Source organism: Rhea americana, unplaced genomic scaffold (assembly GCF_003343005.1).
Source record: "Rhea americana isolate MKP2758 unplaced genomic scaffold, rheAme1 scaffold_1, whole genome shotgun sequence".
Taxonomy (NCBI): Eukaryota; Metazoa; Chordata; class Aves; order Rheiformes; family Rheidae; genus Rhea; species Rhea americana.
In genome coordinates, this window is record NW_028185038.1 from 4348537 (window position 1) to 4367713 (window position 19177).

General features: G+C 35.9%; 1 protein-coding gene across 1 annotated transcript in view; it reads right to left on the reverse strand.

Annotated features, from left to right (window-relative positions):
* The window catches only part of KIF21A (kinesin family member 21A), a 70341-nt gene that overhangs the window by 24457 nt on the left and 26707 nt on the right, over nt 1-19177 (reverse strand). Inside the window, exons 12-24 of the mRNA XM_085325156.1 lie at nt 16159-16197; nt 13794-13878; nt 13499-13616; nt 12496-12684; nt 10426-10625; nt 9896-10003; nt 9358-9426; nt 9052-9263; nt 8205-8358; nt 7634-7834; nt 6166-6267; nt 4184-4349; nt 3646-3666 (exon numbers count right to left, since the gene is read on the reverse strand). Of these exons, the coding sequence (XP_085181282.1) occupies nt 3646-3666; nt 4184-4349; nt 6166-6267; nt 7634-7834; nt 8205-8358; nt 9052-9263; nt 9358-9426; nt 9896-10003; nt 10426-10625; nt 12496-12684; nt 13499-13616; nt 13794-13878; nt 16159-16197 (1664 nt within the window). The remainder of the gene's footprint in view (nt 1-3645; nt 3667-4183; nt 4350-6165; nt 6268-7633; nt 7835-8204; nt 8359-9051; nt 9264-9357; nt 9427-9895; nt 10004-10425; nt 10626-12495; nt 12685-13498; nt 13617-13793; nt 13879-16158; nt 16198-19177) is intronic.

Below are 19177 nucleotides of genomic sequence, written 5' to 3' on the forward strand. Positions count from 1 at the left end.
TATATGCATATATATAGAAAATAAAATCCTTTTTTAATCAGCTAGTGGGCTGAGGCTCAGCCTCAACTTATACAGAATGGCACCCTTTGGGCTGAGGAGAAGCAAGTTCTTGATCATTATATAAGCATTTAGGTTTCAGAACAGGATGATATTACCATTTAATACTACAGAACAGCTCCCTAAAAGAGATTAATTGTATTGAAGTTAATCTAAAAAGAAAGAAGCTGTTCAGTAGAAACACTCCTGAAATAAAATGGGTACACACCTGTTCACAAATGAGGAAACCAGCATGCACGTCACACACTAACACTATCAAACATCACATTAACACGTTTGCATGCAAATGGGGCAAAATATTAAGTTAAGTCAGCCAGTACAGGGCACATGTACAATCAGTTCTAAACTGTAAACAGTTCTGAATACAAAACTTGCATTATAAACTATGTACCTATGAGTCAGAAATAAAAGAGAACAATTGAACCCCTGCATTTTGTGAGATTGAAGTTATTTGCATTTTATTCTAATAACACATTCTAAACAATTTAAGAATATTGGTAATACACTACTGTAAACAAAGTCTCTTATTTTGAACATACTCATAAAGTCTTAAGGATTAAATAACATCCCAATGAAGTTCCACTACATCTCTTTTTTTACACCTCTTTTAGAGATGCTTTAAATGTATTTATTTAATTTCTGACAGAAGATAGATACATATGTAAGGCACATAATCAATATATTTTGTACCTTCTATTAAAATAGCTTGCCCATGTATACATTTTTAATCTAAGTTCATGCTTTGGAGAAAGGGAGGAAAGAAACAGTTACCAATTGAATCCTGAGAAGATATGAAGAAAATAAAACAAAATACTGCCTTCTTGTGTATGCTACATCTAAAAATGCTTCCAGAAAAATCCAAAGTATATATCAACCTAACACCAGTAATGCACTTTAGAGGCACTCAACTGCAGCATTAGTTTAACAATGTAACTTTATTTATCAAAAATATAACAGTATTTATCAAAAATGTAACAGTATTATAAAGAATTAAGTGTAAAGCATAGTACCCCCAAGTTTCTTCTTTTATCTCTTTCTGGATTTGGGCCTATATTAAACTTTTTATGGATATATTATTACTCTGTCTTCTGCAGAAGAAGAGATCTAGAACATTTTTCTTTCTAGCAAGACAAAGCACCATCAGCAAAATAAATGCATTTCTTTTTAATATATGATTCATTTTAGGGTGATGTTACTTCATGTCCTTGTCACAAAGAACTTGCAATCCACTTTTACAGGTAACATCAGAAAGTAGAGTGTTGGACAGCCACAAAAGACAAGGTTTTGTGTGTGCACTGTGGGCTCACACTCATGGGAGCTGATGCGTTGTAGTAGTATTCTTCTTGGGTTTGTCTGCAATCCAGTACAGGAAGACCGTGGAAAGCTCCCGAGTAGAAACTAGCACACAGACCAACAAGAAGAAATGAAAAGAGGCAGAAGAGCAATATCTGCATAAAGTCCTAAGTGAGAGGAGATGAAAGGTTAGCGAAGACAGCACTGCTGGTGAGGAACAGCAGAGATGACCAAAGAACAGCAGAGAGCTTTGAGGATGAAAGCAAGCAGAATGCAGAGGCAACTGGTGTGAACAGCAAAACCACAATGCACAGAACAGTACATTTCATCCCAAGAAACAATATTCAACTTGCTCTCAAGCTCTGCCTATACATGGCTCTGAGTCACATCTATGAATGTCCAGATATCACAAATGGGAAAGGAAAGCAGTCGCCATAATGCTTTGGAAAGGAGTCACTCCAGTAACACTTCAGGAGCCAACTTCATGGCCATGTTACCTCTTCACAAAAGCAGACCAGATGGCAGATAGCGAATGATTTATCCACACACAAGGTCGGTGTGCATTTGAAACCCATTCTGTGAGTAAAAATCCGAGCCTGTGATGTAAACTGAAACCTTGCTGCAAACTGAAACCTTCTGACAGGTCTACACCTTAGCAGAGATGCACAACTGCATAGCGAATACCCGAACTTCAAGCCAAATATTTTCAAATGGTTAAGAGCTTACAGATTTCAGAGCTGAAAGGAAGAATCAAGGGAGCAGTTCCCAAGAAGCTGATGAAAAGCACCCTGGAAGTGCAACTACCCTGCTTGAGATGGGGCTAAGCATTGCGCTGAGGTGTCAGGCAGCCTGGTGAAATCTGTCTCAGTAGCTCCTGCCGTTCACTTGCACCCCTGGAAACAGTGTCAGATTAGCAGGGAGTCTCTGGACCAACAAAGTTCCCTGAGGATTATCTGGCACTTTCCAGCCTGGAAGCCTCTCACTTGAATAGTTCCTGAATTCCCTGCAGCTCAAAAGGCTTAGCCACTAGTGATCTACAAAACACAGGCTATCAACAGTTTGGATTTCAGTGCGGACTGAGGTTAGTACAGAACATTCAGTTTAGATACACCCACAGTGAACTTTCCTTCCTATAACGTGTCAACATAGTCTTCAATGGCTATGGGGTTTTTAAAGCCTCAGTTCATGCTTGCAATGTGTTAAAAAGCTTCTTCAAAAAGATACACTCTAACAAAATTTTCATGATAAAGCTATTATTTCAATGCATTTAGCAAGTATCTATTCACTATTCAGATACTGTTAAGAAGTAAAGACTGTCCACAGCTAAAGAAAAACGCAATGCTGAGTTCCTGGAGAGGCATTGTTCTCACTCGGACAGGGGCTTAAAAGAACACACACAGATTGAGTTTCTGTTCTATATGAACTATGATACTGAAACCAGCTGATATTCCTGAATAAATACTAGCCATATGAAACATGTCCTGAGCCAGATTTTCAGCTGCTCTCATCTGTTAGGATGCCAGTAAAGCTGTAACAGTTCACAGCAACTTATACCATATGATCTTCTGTCTGCTTTAAGGTAAAATCTTGTGCTTTTGGAATGTTTCAGGTATCTATGCAAACTAGCACAGCACAGCTTAGCCGGATTAGAAGTATCACAAGACTGTACTAAAGGAGGTTTTGTTGACATCAGGAATATTTCTGTTAAGCTTCAAAGAGCCAGTTTTGTGTTTGGAAGAAAAGGAAGAGAAGGAAATTAGTATCATTTATTTGGGAGTCTTAAGAGCAATAACAATTACAGATCCCATCTCCTCAAAATTAATGAAGGCAGTAATTGAACCCAATTGAAAAAATGAGATAGAATCAGCATTCTGTAAAATAATTACATTACAAAATAAGCTATCTGCAAAAGGTTAAAAATAAGATGCATGTTAAAAATTAATTTTTGTCAAACAAGAAAAGATGAGTTCAATTTGCCACAACTATAGCAGTAATATATCATGAAACAACCTTATGTAGTCTGTATATATTATAGGTTCACAGAAAATAATTCAGAAAATTGATCTACAGCTCTACTTATTGTGTTCACTTCTCAACTGTTAAATCTAACTATCACATGGGTTACAGGTGCTACCAGAAAGGAAGTAATGCTTTGTAAACCTGTGATAATGAGTACATTTACAGAATAGTACATGCAAACTTCACACGCTCACAAATTCTAAGATGCACCAGTTAGTGAACATGAATTAGTAATTCATGCAGCTGTATTGTACACAGAAAGCTAAACATACTTACCCAGCGGTATGCTATCTAGGTCTGTGTAAACAACAGCAACAAGGAAACAAAAGCAACACTCCAATCAAAACATATCCATTTATAAAAAGAGATAAAGCAAAAGTATCCAAATGTATCCTATATTTTTCTTAATATAATCTTACGAGAAAAAGAATAGATGCCGTAACAGACATACAACACCACTTTCAAAATCACTACCATATTACGATTGAATAGGTTAAACATTTAGAATTTTATAGTCAGAAGTTCAAATTATATCAAATTGTAAGTGTTACTTTTACAAAAGACTGTACAAGAGGATTATTTGAATTTCAATTCTTGATCAAGAAAAGATTCACTATTTCCCATATTCCACTGCTGAGTAGATATACTTAAAAATGATATGCATGCACATTGACTGTGAAATAGAATTCAAATGTAAGACGTTAAAATACAGCATCTATTCAGAAAAGAGAAGCCTAGAATGCCCAGTAGAACATGCATAAAAGGCAAACATGGCATGCAGATAACTACTCAAAGCATAAGATTCCCAAACTACCTTGCAAAGCATGACCCAGCAAAGCATCAAGCTCAGGATTTAACTCTGCTTTTTCTTTTAGCATATGGAACAGCAGTTGGTTTTGAGTAGCACTAGTAATTTCTGTCTGCTTTAGACGTCCTTCAAGAACTTTAATCTGAGCTTCTTTCTGGGCTGCTTGGAGACCCTAGGAGACAGAAAACAAAGAAAACAATGACAAACACTTTAACACAACCTTTTAGTTAGTTAGAAAATKAGAATTGCCAAAACTTTTTTTAAAAATAGGAACACAAACAAGAACATTAACATTGTAAGCTTTCACATCCTAAGGTTTTGGGTGTTTTGGTTTTTTTTTTTTTTTTTGAGTGACTCATTTAGTGTTCATTTAACTTATATTCCTCAGTCTCTAATTGCAAACATGCATCCAGTGGCTAACCAGGTGCTAACTCAATGGTTGGGACACCACTTCCAAGCACAATTCACAGACTTTTTGCATATATTCAAGACCAGCAAGTACCYGAAAATCAACATCTAAATTACTAATTTTTCACAAATCAGTACCTTTTTCTATCTGTTACCTATCATACTATGGAAAAAAACAAAACAAAAAAACTAGAACAGTAACTTTTCCTACAGAATCACTCAGTGAACATTCAGCTTTTGTTGAAAGTTCTCACAGCCTATCTTAAGCTCCATTCTACAGAAACTTCCTTAGACTCATGGATTCATCCGACATTTTTAGCTGGAGTCTACATCTAGAAAATTTATAGAGGAGGCCTTCCACATAGAAGAAACAGGGGAGAACTGAAGGTACAAGGCATCTTCTTAGAGACTTGGAGAATAGGGAATGGCTTTGAGTACTAGTACTTGAGAAGTAAGTGTCTAACTACTGATTTACATTTTAGATTTTGGTTTATCATGAAGTAAAAGAACATAGCAATAGAAAAATTTTGCTTGTGGGGAAAAAACAGTAAAACAGAAAGCAGATGTGACCAACATTGCAAGAAAATACAATTTCAGTTTTTATATATGTTAATTAATTATCAGAAAGAGAAGAAAWCTTTCTTACAATTATTTAAAAAAAWATGTGAAAACTGTTATAAAGTTGAACAAGTCAGACACTTCTCTCATATCAACCCTGCTGTAAGGAATCTCATATACTAACTCTGCTGGCATTCAACCAACCCATCCAAGGGCTGAAAAAGAAAGAAAAACAAAACAAAACAAAACAAAAAAAAAAAACAATAGACTGAAGTTTGCAAATGCCAAACACAAAACAAGAGGAGAGACTTGGTCAGCAGGACCAAGCCAAAGTCCATTTCAGTAGCCTGGAAATCTTTCACTCAACTCAGTGACACCAAGCATGAAAGCATTCCCCCATATAAAGAAAAGCTGGAACAAAAGCATGTGATACACATKTGCACATGATTACAAACCACTAAGTACTCATTTTGAAAATATTATTTCCCAGAGTGTTAAAAAAAATCTCACTTTGCTCTGTTGAAAAGCAGAAGTCTGACTGAAGTGTGCAAATTATCAGCAAATCATTAGCAAATTATCCCATTTTAAAAAGCAAACAAAAAGAAACAGCTCATTTTTAAGAAAGCAGCTGAATGAGCATCCTAAAAGCATCCTGGTCCTACTTTGGAAGGYTCCATGAAAAGCCTACTTTCTTTTAGTTTTGAAGACAGTAATGAAAGACATGAAAAGACATTAGCTGTRTGATAACTAATTACCTCATGTTATTCCTATAACAGCACTAACTTCTGGCTTAGAGAAGTGAGGTCTTCTGGGGTATGAAGAACAGGCAACACACTGAAGGTGATAACAGCTCTCAGATGCCTTCACACTGAGAACCAGGACAACTCAACAGTGCTGGCCARCTTTGCTTTGTCCTGCTTACTTTCCACAGGTATAAATTCACATTAGCCAGCCTGTAAATCAGCACAGCCCTGATAAACAGCATAGTTTCTGGCGCACACATATTTCATCTCCTGCATTACCTTATTGATACCCATTGTGAGGAAGTGATCAAGCAAATACCGAGCTTCTGTCAAAGTGCAAGCATTGATCACTGCTGTTACATCCAAGGTCTCTCCTTCTTCCTACACACACAAAAATAAAAACAGTCATAAGGCGAAAAAATGCATCTTTTTTAATCATTATACTAATTGTAAAAAATGGAAACAGTATCTTGCAACATCACCTAAGTCATCTCCATGGTAGCTCTAAACCATGCCTGACAGATGATTTTTGAACCTATTCCATAAACATTCCACAATGCAGACTCTGTAGCCTTCCCAGGCTCTTCAGTGCTTCCATTTCTTTGGTACTGAAAGCTTTTGTTAACCTCAAACCCTTATCTTTCTATAAACTAATCTCATCGATAATCAGCATGGAAACAGGAAAGAGTTTATTCCACTAGTCTCTGCAGCTACCATGTGTTTGAAAACTTTCCCCCCTAGTTTCTTCCTCACCAAAATAAATACCATTTTGTTTGAATTATTCTCGCCAGTCAGTATATACCACTCTAGCACCCTTTAGAATAATTAAGTCTTTTGTGTTCACCACTCTTTTAATGATGCTGTAAAGTCATATAACACTGCACCATGCCACCTAAAATTCAGAGTATCCTGATACAAGTAGAGTGGTAAAGCTGCTAGTGATGTAATATGCATTAATACACAAACTAGCTTAAGATGGGAGCAGGAGAACTCAATCTCTGCTTTATAAAAGTACTAGTAAGTATTACAGTGCATGGCAGCATGAAGTGCAAACTGAGAAATCTAGGAGATTGTACCTGGTGGATTCCTCATGCTAAACCATGTATGCTATGGTCACATCTGGGTTTCACTGCTTTTGATAACATTCAAATTTAACAATACCTTCATCTCACTTATTAAATTACTACTTAAAAAGTCAGTCCCAAACAAGCAGCAGCTTTGCTTGAAAAGTCTCCCTAAGTAATAGATAGTCATTGTTTCATAAAAAAAAAAAAATATACACCCAAATGTAACAGGACTGATACAATAAAAGAATGTACATAATGTTCACATATAAAAAGCCTTATATATATTTAAAATATACAAAAACAATATAAGAGAGTAGAAGTACATCAACAGTTGCAGGAAGAATTGGTACAAGTTGGTAACCTTCAGTCCCCAAAATCATATTAATTTAATGCCAGTAGAACAGAAAACATCAGCTTTGACATTTAAGTGCCTTGTAACATTAACTTGTATTACACAATAAATGCTAAAATTCAGATTTGAAAATTCAGTTGTAAAAGACACTTATTTCAGATTTCACTTAAGTTTTCACCAATTTTTATTTCCTCGCTTCAACAATTATACAACAAAAACAAAATTAATTTATAAATGAAATCCTTCTCAAGACTACCATAGATACTTTGGTTTTTTTTYCCCTTCCTTCTCTTCATTTTACCATTAGTTGCAACAGTATTTGATGTACCTTTGCTTCTTCCATTTGCATAATGTTTGCTTGGCAGTCAGAAATGCTGTCATTAATGTAGTCTATATTCGCAGTTAACGATTCCATCTCTTCATTTATGTTTTGGACATTTTTATCTGCTTCACTGCCACTTCCTTCCTTAATGAGCTTCTCCCTTTTTTTCGAAAGTTTCTCTCTTCTTTTTGTGAGTTCTTCACGTTGCTATTTTCCCCAAAGACATAATATTACATAAAAAGCAATTAGTAAACACAAGATATTTAAGTGCCTTTTTGTTTGTTTTCTTTTCCTTACTACAATTTATGTCAGTATCTTTGCAGCAAGAAATAAATTATACAGGTGAATACACAAATGGACCTGTAAATCACCCCATTACTGCGTTTTTATTTATTACTATGCATAGCAAACCCATGGTCTGAAAGCTTACCGGAGCTAAGAGCTTCTTCATTGACTGCAATATAGTCTGAGTCATTTTGCTTATGCCAACTTCAAAGCAATTCTTTTACAGTAAATGTACTGCTCTCCCTTTATTTAAAATGACTATATACCCAACAGTGAACAGCACATCACTTACCGTAAGTAACCTGTTCATATCTGCTTCCATATTGGAAATGGTCATCCGCTGCATAATGATATCAGTCACTCTTCGTTCAAGTAACTGCCACTTCATCCTGGCTGCCTTTGAGGAGTAAACTCTGCTTGTCACCGCTTTCCGCTGATATTTCTTTCTACGATAAATTCAAGGAAAACATACAGCTGAGTGAAAGTAGTGAAACACAAATTTGAATATGGAAATGATCAGGCTAGAATACTTATTTCACAGCCAACTTAACAATTTCCTGCAGTTCGTCATTGCACCAAACATCTATCTGCACTCAACCCTGAACTCCACTGCACTCAAATATTTTGCATTTTGAAAAACAGTTAGCAAGAACTGTAGCATCTTATATGAGGCACTACAGAAATCAGAAGACACCTAAGAATCATTCTCTATTAAACAAAGCAATCTGCTTCAAAACACAGTGGAAGGTCATCAATAAATCTAATATATGTTTTTTTCCACAAGATTTTCTTCATTAAGAACATTGTGGACGTCAGACCAACAAAGGACATTTCTTTAAAAATATTTCTTTAAATCTTTAAAATGAAATAGTTAAAAACATTTATTTCAAAATTACATTTAGAAATTTTGAGGTTTCTTAATGAGACCTGCCTTTAATGACATTTCACATTGTTCCACACTGTCTTAAATTCATAGAACTCAAATTGCATTTCCAATATTGCTCATTTTATGAGCATTATATGACAGTAGTTTGAAAAATATCAGCTATTGCAACATATATCATCACAAAAATATATGCTATAAAGTCTATGCAATTTTCCGTTCTCTTTAGAAAGACCTGAAGAACTTYAGTCCTTACCCTGTTCCGTTTGTTGCAGTTACAGATAATGCTTGGACTCTTGCAACAGGAATTCTCATCTTCTGCTGTCCTGCTGTTCTTGAACCATCATACTCAACAGATGAACTAGAACTTGGTTCTTGAACAGGATGGTCAGGCAGACTCAGTTTTCGACTCACTTTCCCTGCCGCTCTGTCAGACAGAGGCCTTACTTGCCGACGAAGAGCTGTAACCTGGAACAGCAGAATGCAAAAAACACAACTACCTCTCCCTGAAACCGCAACATCGCTCTATTTTCAAATGTTCATTAATGTTCTACCACAATACCTCTTCTGTTTTGCGACGTAGGATAACTTCTTGATTTCTTTTCTGAGCTTCCAAAAGCTTGAGCTGATGCTGTGAAAAAATGCAAACAGCTCGTGATATTGTCTCTATCATTTACCAGAAGTAATCTATTGTATAAAAAACAAAACTATTACATTCTAATACAAGTTTGCRAAACTACTGTGAAATGAAGTGATCCAGTCACAAAGTTTTTATGCTCTTTCTACGACAGTGTTTCATCAYAGCAATTCTCTATCAAAAAGAAAACTTGTGTGTGATAAGGCAGCAACAGTTTTGCAAAGATTCATAAACAAAGTAATGTTGATATTCATAGTTAATAAGCCTTCTATTTTCCATTGCACTTTTTACCTGAAACTAGAATCTGAGTTATGACAGAAGTCAAATCAAATTAGGTGCATTTTTACTGGTGGAAATATGTATGTAATGTCTGCCTGCATATATGCAGGTATATGCCTGCATATGGGTGCACATCATAATGATAAATACTTATTCCAAATGAGTATTTTATCTGTTAAATCACCTCTCGCTTGCGCTGTTCCTTTTTAAGCTGTGCAATCTCTCTGTTTCTTCTAGATTCAGTCATTCTAGCTTTTTCCTGCTCTTCTTTCATTTGCTTCATCAAGCGAACCTGTAAAGCAGCCATCAATAACATATTTAGAAAAGCTGTTTACATGTATGTGTTATTTCCTTCCCTATTCATACGGAAATTTTTCCTCAAACTTCCATCTTCCAGCATTCTACCTGCTTTTAGCAATTTACCTCCTCAACCCAATKTGCCTTCTTTACCAGCTGATGAATAACACATAACTGACACATAGTRTAAGTTTCCCAACATTTGATACAGTAATTTCTGTTCATTAAATCTAAAAGGATCCCCCCCCCCAACACACACACACAAGTAGCTTGGTCTTCATGGCTATTCTGTTTTCATTCTTCTGAACAGGTGACAGCAAGGACATGGTTATCTGCTGGATAAATACACAGGTGATCTCAACCATTTTCCAGTGAACAAATACTCATTACACAACACTTCAATATACTGAAATATACCTTGGTTTTCTTCATTTCTGTCACCTCCTGCTGCAGTTTCTTCAGTTGCTTTTCATATTGAGACTGATTTTTAAGCAAACGTGCATGCTCCTTTTGAGCTGTTTGAAGTCTCTGCAGTTCTTTATTCATGGCTTGGAGTTTCTTTTCATACTCTGACTTAATTTTTTTTGCCTTTTCTTCTGAATAGGTCTCCACAGAACCTGAAGAAAAAAGGAAATTCTTATCTGCTTTTGATTAGGACATCTTCACTTTGTCAGTCACAGCTGATGACTGCTTCCTCTGCTTTTAGCATTATCTACAATATGTTCAAAAGATTTCATTTGCATCTAGCCTAGCTCCTGTCTCTTTCACTGTTTCAAAATCTCCATCTTGCATATCTTCTAGGAGAAGAGAGCAATTATAAACACTCTCCTGATTTCTTTGTACTGGATAACAAATATCTGAGTACCTGAAGACATAGATATCTGCAGAGTTGTTCACACATATGTACACAAGATTATCAGAACAACCAAACTGAATCCAAACAGCCATCAAGCCTAGTATCTCATATCTAACAGGGAAGGTGTAAGGAAGAGTAAGGGAACAGCAAAAGCATATAAAGTATAGAATCACAGAATCATAGAATTGGTAAGGTTGGAAGGGACCTCTCAAGATCATCTAGTTCAACCTCCCTGCTCAGCAGGGTCACCTAGAGCATGGTAGACAGGGTTGCATCCAGGCAGGCCTTGAGGATCTCCAGAGAAGGAGACAACCTTCTGTGGACAACCTCTCTGGGCAACCTGTGCCAGTGCTCATGAAGCATATGTAAGTATATAAACATATATATGTAAGTATATAAAACACCAAAAAACACTTCCCCAGTACTTTCCCACATCAAGTTCATGGTCCCACAGAGGCAGATGCACCACATGCAGCAGACATCCCACACGTACCTCAGCAAGGTAGCCTCACTTCTATCCACTCCTTTTCTAGACCGCTGTTTTATGGAACTACAGACATGTTAAAACCTCCAAGTGTCTGGAGAGAATAGGAGGTATTCCTCAAACATTTGTGGCTCAGAGTTAATTTTTGTATCTCCTGAAAACAATCTCTCCTTAAATCTTGTTAATTCATAAYATATATGAATTCCTACAGCAAAAAGCTTCAAACCTTAAGAGTATCTCTGCCTGATCTGAGCCTACCACCTGCTAGATTAATCYGATACCCATCACATTGCACCAAAAGAAACASCAAGCACTCAAACCCTAATAGCATCTCCATGCCACATACAGATCTCTATCATGTACACTTCCCTCAGTCTATTCTCTTCCACAYTGAGAAGGCCTAACTTATTTTTCATTACATAAAAGCCATTCATGACTTTTGATGGGAGGGGAAGGGGAACYCCTGTTATAAATGTTTTTCAGTTCCATTCTCTCTCTCTCTCTTGAGATTGGCAGTGGCAGTAAAGGAGGGGAGAAGCGCACACACTGCTCAAGATGTGAATAAGCTACAGATTTTACAAAGCATCATAACAATATTTTTTTCCACATTCCTTTCCTAGTAATTCTTGGCGTGCAGTTTGCTTTTCTGACTGCAGCATGACCACTAATTCCTTCAGCTTTTCTRATTTCATTACAATTGCAGGTATTAAGTTCACCATTCTTCTTCTTAAAACTAATACATACTCAAAAAAGKTTAGACAGTAAATCTTCTGAGAAAGGCAACTTTAATCCTCATTCTTGTTTTACGCAAGTCAAAAGAAGGAAAGGGTAGAGAGGAAAATAATTTTTAATTTAGGGACTATCTCAAGGATTAAGTAAAAAGAAAATTAGAGCTCCTAGAAAACTAGCAATGCTCATTAAACCAAATCAAATGCCTGCCAGTAACYACCTTTWAAAAWWWTTYTTTTTCTCAATTCTRGTAAACTAAGATGAGCAAAGTGAGATTCACTGGCATTATGGGTACTAACCCAATTCTGTTTTCTGCAATTTCTTAACACACTTGCAAAAAGAAGCAAGGGAAGCAGCAGACAATTCMATTTGAAGATCTTATACAACATTTAGATTTAAATAAAATTGTACTCCTTACCCAAGTTTTGAAGAACCTGATCTCTTTCAAGTTGAGTGTCTCGAATCTTGTGTTGTAGCATCATTAGTTTCTCTTCATACTGTTTTTTCAGAGTTTGCAGTCTTCGCTGGCTGTTCTCTAGCTCATCTATTAGTTTTTGCTTAATGGCAATTTCACAGGTAATATTGGCCAAGTCAGCTTGATAATTTTCTTAAAAAAAAAGAGAGAGAGATTTAAAGAATTAAAAATGAAGATAACAGTGAGGTGATTTCCTAAYGTATAACTGTACATAGAAGAGTTTTACACTCAACACAAAGCAATGAAATAAACCATTATCTGCAGTTCAGGGGAAAAAAAAAAAGTTTCCTTTGTAAACAGTCTCCTTCCTAGAACTCAGACAGAGGAAGGGACAGGTATCTCTCTCATTGGATCGCAATCCAATCCAATGCCAATACATTTTAACTATAATCTCAACACCAACACTCTGTCCTTCCCCACATGAAAGTTGCATAGACTGACTGCCAAGCTTCAGGCACCTCACCAGGCTGGAGAATAACCTTCATTAATAAACTCAGTAGGTTATAAAAGGAAAATTTGACTGTTGGTAGCCTCCGAGAGAAGGCTTTCCTTYCTTTAGCTCTTAGAAAAATACAGCCAAATTCTTCAGAAGAGAGGAGCTGGCTCATTCAGGGGAGTGGAATGATGAAGGGAGAGAGAAAAATAGGACTAATAGTGGTCATAGTCTTGAGACATTAAAATAAAAATAGTACTTAAACTTCATATTTTGGATATACTAAGAAGTGTGTTATCAAGCATCCTTCTGCTCCATTTTAAGCAGCAGTATGAACACTTGATCATACACACACTGAATACTTTAGGGCCATAACCAACAAAGAACTCACAAGACAATCCACAGAGCAATATGGCCAGTAGGTTAGGCAAGTGCTATCTTGCCTRACAAAAGAAAATAAATAACAAACAGTACATGTAGCAAAACTTCTACAAAATTTTGCACTGACATCACCTTTTTCATCAGAGTCAGAATCTGATTCATCTGARCTTTCAACAACTTCCATGTCATCTTCATCCTCATCTTCTTCTTCTTCWTCATCTTCATGATCACTTACTTCCTGAATTTCCTCCTATAAAACACGTGGAGTATAGAGACATTAAAAATATCCACACTTTTCCATCCCCCATTCACTTGTAATTATCACTGGAAACCAGTAGCATTCAACCGATCCATTCCCGGTTTCCTTRGAAGTCTCTGAACAGACATCAACGGACAAATAAACTAAAACAATATCTTWAATACTTACCGCTTCCAATTCATTATTCTCTCTCTCTGAAGCACCTTTTTCATCCTTCTTCTCCTGCTCATTATCTGTGTTTTCCTCTTTAACACTAGCAGAAGAGGCACAGAAAAAATATTCACAAATAGCAGTTGCGAGCACTTCCCATCCCCCAAACCAATAACTCAAAATTTCCAGTAAAGATGAAAACCAAATGTGCCATTAGCCAAAGGTATAGAGCTTGGGCATGGTAAAACACAATTTCCAGACTCCTGCAGATAATAAAATAATGTTCAATTACTCTTGCATAGTCTTAGCTTGCACAATAATGTTAACGATTGTCACATTTTTTCACACTGTATAGCAAAGTTGGGAAAACTAGAATACAAATCTCTGTCTGCTACAGCAGTACCCATTTTGCATGGAAGTTGCAATGCACTCAAAGAACAGCGTGTACAAGTACAACATACCTATCAATTGATATTATTGCACATTCAAGCTATAACAAGGTCTACCATGCTTACGGTCATCCGAAAAATTAGACATAAACCTTAAGGAACAATATCCTAATTTATCACATCTTAACTGTTCTTTGGATCAATTATCTACCTGAACATCAAGGGACCACTCAAACAGGCATTGATACAACAACAAAAAGAACCAACAARTACTAAATTTTTGCCGTAAGACTATGTCTCAAAAAGAAACCCCTCTCAAAGATTAAGATTACGTTTTAGTATACTTCCATGCTTCKGGGTTTTAGATTATGATTTAAAACTGATTCAAATGTCAAGTACCTTTATATTCTTTCCTTTCTTGACAATCTGAACTGTAATGATGACTTATGTAAATTACCACATTTTTTTTCTAAAGGATTGGTGAATTAGCTGTTCACCAGTTGAGATGCCACATGCAAATATATATTAAAATCCAAAAATTGATGGCATCCTGCAAATTATTAGAGATCARATGTCTGTCTGTCTAGCACTACACACACAAATCATCCCAGATAGATAGGAAATTGTGGTAGAACAGGGTTAGACACCCTGGGGGCAATAATTATGATTAGGATCACATAATGTGGAATCCATCTCACACAACTTCAGCCACCTAAAAGTTTGGCAATCTGTGCTGCCACTGCTCCAGCAGGGTAAATGATGCACCAGAAACCCACGTCTTCCTCCACAACCAAACAATCCACAYAGCAGCCTGCAAGGCTGAAAAAGGCTTGACCAGATTTGTACAGGAAATAAATGTCAAAYGAGGAACAAAGAACCACACAATCTCATTTCCACAGGTTGTCATCTCATCCTATTCACAGTACATTTTGTTTTATGCTTGCTAATAAGCTTGTACGTTAGCAGAGCTGAGCTGCAATCTGGATGCAGATGGGGACAAATCCTCAGTGACCCTTCTGCCCAAACACAGTCCAGAGCTCATCACTATAGAGAACTTGTCTTCTGCCTAATGAAGGGRAGAAGACAGGAGGAGGGAGAACCAACAGACATGGCAGAGACGAGCAGAGAACAGTAGAGAGAACATTTGCAGTGTGCCTTATAAAGAAGTGTAATAGCTGCAACTTTAATTCTAAAAAACAATCTTAAAGTAAAGAATTTGTAAATAAGTATTATAGGATAGAATTTTAAAATTCTTATCCAGGTAAAAATTATGCATAGTATTTTAACAGCTTTTAATATCTTATTTCCTACAGTCCCTAACACGCACACTACTAATCATCATTCTGCATGAATTCAGATTTTTTTTAGATCAAAATAGACAGTTAAAAAATAAAAGCTCCTTTAATTTTTAGGACAGTGTTTAACATTCACAAAGGTGATCCTTCTCCTTTTAGAGTTTTCAACTGCACTGCCCTCTGTGACTAACTTATCTACTACCTTCACTGAAAGTGAACTGAAAGAGTGGTCAAGGCTTCAGTTTCAGGCATGCAAAAGATCAAAGGAGCTTTGAGAAGAATTAACTGAAGTAGGAAGGTTCAAGACCTTCTATGTCCTAAATGCCAAAAATATCAAAGTAATATACTATTACTGTAATATATTGCCTGCTATAGATTTCGTATCATATGAGCTTCTACACATTCCTCCTGCCTTTCATTCTGTACAGGAATGAAATTTGCTTCATTCTGCAGTGATTCCCAAAGGTGCCACCACCCCACAACTGCTTGCCTAACAGTGTACAATCCCCAAATTAACCTCAGTTCTACAAGGGGTACTTCTTCCTGTTAAAACTTTTGTTGAAATGCAAAATGGAGAACAGAATTTTGATAGCCAAATGAACTGCTCCTGAAGTACTCTTGAAGTACCCAACTTCTTTTCATGTACAATAACCAATTATTGAAATGACAGTTAATTAAAAACGTGGGAAATTTTCCAACCTTCTTTCTTCTTGACTGCTTTCCTCAAGTTTCTGTAGCCTTCAAAAGCACGAGGTACAGTATTGGAAGGCCAAGTCAATGAAGGACAAACCAGACAGTGAAAAGCAAAAGTGATAAGAAGGTAAAAAAARTGATATGTGAGCTTGTGGAGTTTAAAATGAAATTTTTAAAGATATCATCAAGAGACAATAAGTTGTAAAAAGGTAATACATTTTGCACAGTTGGAAAGTAAATAGAAAACAAAGAAGCAGCATTGTAGGTTAATCTGTCACTGTCAACTACTAAATTCAAGTTATACTAATGAAGAAATTTTAGATACAGAAAATATATCTTACTTTGAGAATTATTTCTAATGGGGCTTCAAAATCGGTGTTCTAAAAACATTCTTTTGCCACTTAAAAAGCTAAATACTTAAGACTGGCAAGACAAAATATTGAAAACTTCAAAAAAGGTCTACCTCTGAATCACATTACAAAGCTATATATCCTCAGAAACACATCAGGACATAAAAACAATGCATTAGTTTTATATATGTTGACAGTATATTGTAATAGAAAATAGTAGTGAGAATTTTTTATAATAATATTCTAAATCATATTCTGAATATAATCTAGGTAAAAAACTGCATTTTTTTAATAAAAAGCAGAAAGTTGCAGTTTATTTATCTGGGATTCAATAAGAATATGCCAWTGATTGCTTGTTATTTTTAAAAAGTTAACAAAAATAGACATCAGAAGCAATGAAATGGACAAAATGTTAGTATTTTTACTTGCTGTTCTTCTTTAAAAGGAAAGTTGCAGTAAATAAAGGTCTGCATGATGAAATGTAGAAATGACTTACATTTCAAGAACTATCACCTCATGTTCCTAAAAATGAGTTAACTTCTGAGTTAGAGCTTTTTCTCCCTTTCTACTTCCCACTGCCTGCCTTCTTAGTTCAATATGATTTAGGAGCTAACACRCTGAACTCCATGCAATTATATCACTATTCTAGTTTATTAAAGGTTAGAGATGTCAAAAGACAGAAAAGGTTACAAGATATGTAAGTCTGATTAATGATTGAAAGGGACATGGATGATTTGCTCTAGGGCTTCTTGTGTGTAGGTCACAGTGCTGTACAACACTCCAATCAAGCATGTCAGTATTTCAGTAGCCAAAACATTACTGCTGTGCAAATAGTTTCTGATAGACTGTACGACAGATGCTTATTGAAGACTACAGATATGAAGCAGTACATACCTGCTGCACATTCAAAAACCAGTACTTAGTTGTTCAGGCTACCTCACAAAAACTTGGATAAATTACATGTATTTAACATCATGCACCTTTAATTCTTCTGACTCATAACCAGGAAGCAAACAGATAAAGAAAAGTAGTAGATGGAGTACAACTATTAACTAGCCTTCCCAGGCCAATTTTAATAAGAGAATGCTAGTCAGATGACTTTAAAAGAACGGCTACCCTGAAAAGGAAGCCCTAGTACAGAAAAGCAGSTAAATGCCTGTAAAAGACAGGAGTAGAGCAAGAAATTCCTACCAAACTGCAGGGTGATTTGTCCATTTGCAACACATACCCATTGCCACATTCTGAAATTGCATTAGAAGAAAAATTTAGAATGGTATTTCCTGAGCACAGGATTTGCATTTCATTAATTGGATAGAAGCATTCTACAGTTAACAAGTATGACAGGCCATATGTATAATCCCTCAAATTCTAACATTTCTTCATTTCCAAGGAATTTTTCCCCTAACATTTGCCGCTCAGAAATTTATAAATATTTATTACCAAGCAGGCTGTAGATGGGCCATTCAAACTTTAACAGCACTCTGAACACCATGATTCCATTCTACAGAACACAAGACCAGCTTAAAAATGGAGGCTGGACCATCAAGARGTCCTTTCCAACTGAAATTATTCTATGACTCTGTAACTTCTAGGATATATAACTGATCCCAGATACAGTTTACGAGAAGTAGTCTCTACTTCTGGATCAGACCACTAGCCTACTAAATTCACAAATTTATTGTCCTGGTGTAAGCTGGTGGGACTGGCTACAGATGATCTCTTTCAAAAAAAGGATACTCACGCTTTTTACTTAATATGCACATGGGGTCAAACTTTCAAACACTTTCTTCAAGTAATCATCTCCTGCAATAATGGATATTACTTGCTATATCTAGCAACCTTTGTYAGTTTTCTGGAGGCAACCCCATCTAGTACTAAATATTCAGGTTTCAACCTAACAATACGTTTCAATGTATGCTTAACTAAGTCAGTCTACATGGAAATAAGTCTCTCTGCTCACACATTTACAGTTACAGCACATACTGAAATGTTTGGCTGAACAAACAGAGGCCACAGCATTCTGCTGATTTCACTTAATACTTCAATTCTCCCTGTAGTACCTACAAACATGAGACACAAAAAAAAAAAAAAAAAAAAAAAAAAAAAAAAAAAAAAAAAAAAAAAAAAAAAAAAAAAAGAAAAAAAAAAAAAAAAAAAAAAAAAAAAAAGCTATCTAAATCCCTATGAAAGCATAAAAGTTTACTGAAAAATAAGATGCAACGGAAGAGCCTAGTTAAAGTGTTTTTTCTACAAGTGTCAAATACTCCTGTGGTGAATGGATTTATGGATATAGGACACAAACTTGCATATCTCACTACCCTAAAGTTTCTTTCTAAGATAACTATTTCAAGCTTGTACTGTTTTAGTTTTACTGTTAACTTGTAGAAGTCTGAAGGGCTACTAGTAGAAAAAGTAATAGATTAGAAGCATGGAGAATTATAAGGAAAAAGAAAGGATCTCAAGGGAAATTCAAAGTCTTGGAATAAACAAACAGATCCTTGCTATATTAACTGCTGTCTGAACAGGCATTTATATTAATGTCTATGAGCATTTTAGTAGATGAGGAGCTGGACAGCAAAAAACAGCAAAGTATGGTGTTGCAGTGAAATAGGAGACATTGAATTAAAAACATTCATAAAAGCAGAAGAGAGCAAAAGCAAAAGAAGCCATTCCAA